Below are 6,000 nucleotides of genomic sequence, written 5' to 3' on the forward strand. Positions count from 1 at the left end.
TAGTGCTTTTTAATTACCCAAAGATATTGTGACAGTGGCATAAACAATTTACTCTGATGGACTGTACTTGTTACTGTATCCACAGGGTTCAACGTAAACCACTTGGACATTGCCCCTCGCTATGCCAGTATCCTAATGGGCATCTCCAATGGCGTTGGCACACTGTCTGGAATGGTGTGCCCCCTTATCGTTGGAGCACTGACTAAACACAAGGTATTGTCACATTCAACATTACAGACAAATTCTAACAGCTGTCAATGAGATTAGCAAAATGAGCCAGGATAAGACTATGGCATCAATATTAGGAAGTCCCTTAGATGTCAAACGAAACTCCCCCTGAGGGACTTCCTGATATGAATACCGTATAGGACACGAGTAACACGACTGGTGAATGACACAATGAGATACTGATTTTATAACATTGTCAATCAAATCAAACGTTATATCAGACAAGTGTGACAGTTTGGTCACTGACTCAAGTCTTTCCCCCTCTGTAGACCCGTCTGGAGTGGCAAAATGTGTTTGTGATTGCCGCCATGGTGCACTACACGGGGGTCATCTTCTATGCTATCTTTGCCTCGGGCGACAAGCAGGACTGGGCCGACCCGGAGAGCACCAGCGACGATAAGATTGGCATCATCAACGAAGACGAGCTGGCCGAAGAGACGGAGCTCAACAACGAGATTGCCATGGCACCCAAGAAGAGCTATGGAACCACAGAGAACCCTTCGGGCTGGAAGAAGAAGAGAGGAGTCACCATGCAGCAGGATGAGGATGATGGGAACTCCCACCATGGTAATGGGAACTACCAGGAGCAGTATCAGTGATGTTCCCTAAGTATCAGGGGCATTGGCTGTCCTTGCTCTTCACCTTTTTCCTGAAGCGTGCACTTGCACACTTTCTCACATGGTTTCAACAATGGTGAAAACTCCCTCTAGCCAATCCTTTCACCAATCCTATGCTTTAATATCCATGTAGCGTGTGCAAATGCCCACTTCTGGAAAAGGGTAGAGAACCGAGACACAAAATTATCTCTAATGACCCCCTTCCTATTCGATATATAGTGCACTACTACTACAGGGAATAGGGTGTCAATTTAGAAGCACTGCAGGACTTCCCCTTCACGTCAACATCAAGTGAACGAAGGGTATAGTGACATACTTGTTCAAAAATAATTTACTCTTGGAAAGGGGGTCATTTGAGAGGACTTTGCCTTCACATCAACTTCCAGTAAAGGAAGAAGGGTCAAATTCACACAGACCGGCAGAACTATCAGTAATCATTCTTCTGAGAAGTTACAAAAGAAGTTTCAGCAGCCATTGGTCAATTACCACAAACTTGCTTTCTGTTGTTGTTTGGTCATTTTATCCATTTGACAGTTTTACCTCGTACTGAGACATCTTTAAATTATCGTGTGGTCCCTGATGATGAGGTCACGTTTCACTAACCAGGTGTTGCGTCTGAGGCTGAGCAAAGGGTGTAAAATGAGAGAGAAATTAGACACATTTGTCTGGTAGGAACTCACAGATGAAGGGACATTACAATTTGTGTAATAGCAAAATAAAAATATATACAGTACCAGTCAAAAGTTTGGACACACCTACTCATTCCAGGGTTTTTCTTTATTTTTACTATTTTCTATATTGTAGAATAATAGTGAAGACATCAAAACTATGAAATAACACATATGGAATCATGTAGTAACCAAAAAAGTGTTAAACAAATCTAAATACATTTTATATTTGAGATTCTTCAAAGTAGCCACCCTTTGCCTTGAAGACAGCTTTCCACACTCTTGGCATTCTCTCAACCAGCTTCATGAGGTAGTCACCTGGAATGCATTTAAATTACCAGGTGTGCCTTGTTAAAAGTTAATTTCTAACCTTCTTAATGCGTTTGAGCCAATCAGTTGTGTTGTGACAAGGTAGGGGTGGTATACAGAAGATAGCCCTTTTTTGGTGAAAGACCAAGTCCATATTATGGAAAGAACAGCTCAAATAAGCAAAGAGAACGACAGTCCATCATTATTTTAAGCTGCAGAGGATAAGTTCATTAGAGTTAACTGCACCTCAGATTGCAGCCCAAATAAATGCTTTGTGAGACGCAGAGTAGGTGAACGGAGGATCTCCCCATGTGTGGTTCCCACCATGCATAGATGAAGCATAGAGGAGGAGCTGTGATGATGGGGTGGGTGCTTTGCTGGTGACACTGTCAGGGATTTATTTACATTATAGGAAAATAGTACAAATAAGAAAAACCTTTGAATGAGTAGGTGTGTCCAAACTTTGACTGGTACTGTATATTTTTGCAGCAATGTAAATGTATGCAACTTTGGTATAGTGCTGCCTTCAAATGCTCCTTGGAGTCTCATTTCCCATTTGTGAAGTTGTAAATACAACACGAATGTGTTCAAGTTCTGAAGTCGGAACAATTATCCAACCAATGAGATTTTAACTAGCTAGATGAGCTAGCTAACGTTGCTAATAATAAAGTAAGCTAGCGTGATAACGTTGCCGACTATAACGTCAAACTAGCTATTATCCACAACTGCTGACCAACGTTCTTTGCACAGTATGGGCAGATGAAACATACTGGAGTATGGCTTACCTTTAATTGAATGTGAATAGTTTTGTTTTGTGTCAGCTATGCAACTAAGGGGACGTGCATATCATGAATGTGACTGGTTTGCTTTCAGCATTATTGAAGTAGACCACAGTGTTAAAATTATAGGCATTTTTTATTGTTGCTTGTAACAATTTGCTACTGTTTAGTGACAATACTCTACCACAGCTCTCAGCCTGCTGTCCATGCCTTACCAGGCCCTGGTACCATTGTTTCCCTTTAATGCACTAACTTCAGCATTGCTATGTGTGCTTATGGAGCTGTAAGCTCTCAGTAGGACAAATATACTGTGGAAGGTAAAACTGTGCACACATTCTCCAAGTGGGTTGAAGTCACATATCATCATGCAATCATCTACTATTGATCTATTTGATATTCATGTTTATTTACTCATTTTTTTAATTGTCTGAATAAGGGGTTGATTGACTACTCCTCAAACATTAAAAAAATATGGAAAAAATGATGTATATAGTGTATGGGATCAAATTATTAATGCTATTTATAGGACTTATGGGACAGTGATTTTTCAGTTTTTACGTACAGTATATAATTATTTGTCATTCCATTGTTTGATAAATGCACTTTACTATTTTCAGATTGTCCAGCTTTTAACTTGAATATTGTCTATTCTGTATTGAGAGGTTTGTTTAAAAAAAGAGACACCCTGAACATGTCTTAACTATGGATCACTGAGTAATGTGAACCGAGTTGTTCTTTATTCCACCACTGATCGTCCATTTCAAAGTTCTTTGTGGTAAATCCACCATCAATTGCAATTTGTCAATTGCTTTAACTCAAAATAAATCTTACAGTTTGAAACCCCCAATTTGTCCTATTGTAAACCAGGGGGGGAGGGGGGGGGGGGCTGCAGTCAGGCTTGTGTGGGCTGATCATATACACTCCAACTTTTTGTAGACTTTAAACTGCCCACAAAACCACATGGCCTTACAGTAAATTCCATGTATGGATTGAAGGTAAACATCATTAGCCATGAGTAATTGAACACATGGATACAAACAATATTCACACCGTTTGACTGTCTTTATCTGCCACTACTTTGAGACAAAATGGCTGTTCTACAATCAACACTAAGCTGTGTGTTTACTCAAATTAGCTTTCTGAATCATTGTAACAACTACACAGACAGCTCTGCTTCCCATCATCTCTCAGTAAACATCCTTCACCTTATCTGTTCTGTTCCTAAACACTTAGATCCACCAGTAAGCTAGCAACTTCATGGGACACTAGTTTACAGTCATTTGTGCAGGCAAATACTGTGTTTATCGTAATTCCTGATTTAAAATTGGCTACTAATAGTGGAACCATCACGCTCGAGAAGTAACTCAGGATGAATATAATCAATATATATAAAATAATATAAAATAATGAATGACAGCATGTACTTTTTAAGAGGGCCTATTACCTTTTCTTTATATTTTTATAGTTGTAGTGATTTCCAGAGGAGGTAAATGCTGTGTAACTACAATTTGGTCCTTGAAGACCAGCTTGCTATATTCTTTTTATCTGCCATTGTATGTTAATGAGTTGTTCTCACAGATAGGCCTGGGAAGGGTTCAAGGTTATGGACCTTGTTATTGGTTTATATTCATTGGAATTTTTGTGACAGTCTTTGAGAGCTTGTTTGAGAAGCTCTTTGGGCAGCTCTTTGCTGCCCGTTTGAAGCCCAGTGTTTGATCAACTTATCTCCTCCTCTCCCTTTACAAGTTGGAGGTGGTTCAAAACTGTAAACAGTCAGCTTTTCTATTCACAATCAATAACCAAATGTGAGCTAAAAGGTGAAAAGACAATAGTGATCACTGAGTAAGAGGGGAAAGCCTATCGTACACTGCTAAAAATAAATGTCATTTGTGTTTTTTGAGCTGTGCTGTGACCCACGTAAGAAAATGTAGCACCATTTATTCTGTAGTGTTTATTGATTGTGACCACACTACATGTTCACCACAATAAATCAACTGAAATTGTACCCTTACCGGTAAGTGGTAACCATACCAAAAATACCACTAGAAAGCAATACAATCGGTTTAATAGTGAAGAAAATACAGTAGCCTCCTGTACATGTCACAAGGTTCTCAGACCCACAACGTGTCCTTCTCATGAGGCCACCACAACCCAGTCCACCCCAAAGCCCTCTGACACACAGCAGCTACTTAGTCCACAAGCAGACAGCAGCCAATGGCAAAGGTCCTGTTTATTTCAGATTGACTGTCTGTTCTGTTGACTCAGAAGGGCCTCTTTGGATGGAGCAACAGACCCATCAATGATTAAACACTTGTTTTTGGATATATAGAAGCTTATAGAAACACTGGGGCCTATTTCCAGCTTTATTCTCATCTAAGCGTTCCTCCTACTACATCCAGTTGTGAATGGTCAAGCAATGAGGTGAATGGCTTCTTACTGTAACACATTGGGTAAACAAACTAAAACCAGGCCACAAATCAAGACGCCCTTCTGAGAACAATGTCTTATGAAGAGGATCCCTTATCAGAATAGAGACTGCCAACCTGTCTACCTGCAAAGGAAATCTTAGTTTTCTTCAGCACTACAATAGTTATTTCTCGATACTGTTATATTTTCCTACTTTAGCTGTTCTCTCTGCAATCCATCAACATTTAGAGTGCTCTAGCTGCCATACAACATGTACAGTATATTGCAACACCTGACAATTAGGTGGCCTAGCCAGGAGAGCAATTCCCCTATGGCTGCCTATAGACATTGTGCTGAGGTGTAGATTAAACTTTCACTTACAAACACACCATCATATAATATTTGTGTTAGATATGATTTATGAAAAACATGATCTATCTAATGAATGCCTTCCCGAACGGGGACAGACTTCAGTTCAACATCTAGTTTTGATGCATATTTGGTTAAGTTTTCGACTAATGTGGATTTAACATGAAATCAACAGAAAATATCACCATGTCATTGGATTTAGGTTAAAAGTTGGGTGAAAAAAACAACAAAATGCCCTTAATTAAGTTGATACATTTTTGCAAATCCAATCAGTTTTCCACGTTGATTCAAGGTCATCTCATAGATTTCTTTGGTTGAAATGATTTGACCAGTTTTTGCCCAATGGGTTGGCTCTCTGCTTGATCACTTGTGCCTTATCCAAGACCAGGTTGCCTGTGATTGTGTGTTAGTGTGTGCGCTTTTGTGTGCATGTGTCTGTGCTTGTGGGGTGGGGGGGGGGGGGGGGGGGGGGTGCTGGTCTGGTTTTCTCTGTGTTAGGGAGTACACATGGCTGCCAGATTGCTTTGCTGAATGAGGAGGATTTTGGGGGGATGGGAGGAGGAGGGAGGGGAGGGAAGAGGGGTAGTGCGTTCATGGAGAGGAATGGACAGCTTAATTAATAAC

At 40.3% G+C, this 6,000-nt stretch overlaps 1 protein-coding gene across 1 annotated transcript in view; it reads left to right on the forward strand.

Annotated features, from left to right (window-relative positions):
* LOC129866864 (vesicular glutamate transporter 3-like) overlaps positions 1–3,444 on the forward strand; it is a 41,216-nt gene extending 37,772 nt beyond the window's left edge. Inside the window, exons 11-12 of the mRNA XM_055939866.1 lie at positions 86–213; positions 498–3,444. Coding sequence (XP_055795841.1) covers positions 86–213; positions 498–827 — 458 coding nt within the window. The 3' untranslated portion in view covers positions 828–3,444. The remainder of the gene's footprint in view (positions 1–85; positions 214–497) is intronic.
* The last annotated feature ends 2,556 nt before the right edge of the window (positions 3,445–6,000 follow it).

The sequence above is a fragment of the Salvelinus fontinalis genome, chromosome 12 (assembly GCF_029448725.1).
Source record: "Salvelinus fontinalis isolate EN_2023a chromosome 12, ASM2944872v1, whole genome shotgun sequence".
Lineage (NCBI taxonomy): Eukaryota > Metazoa > Chordata > Actinopteri > Salmoniformes > Salmonidae > Salvelinus > Salvelinus fontinalis.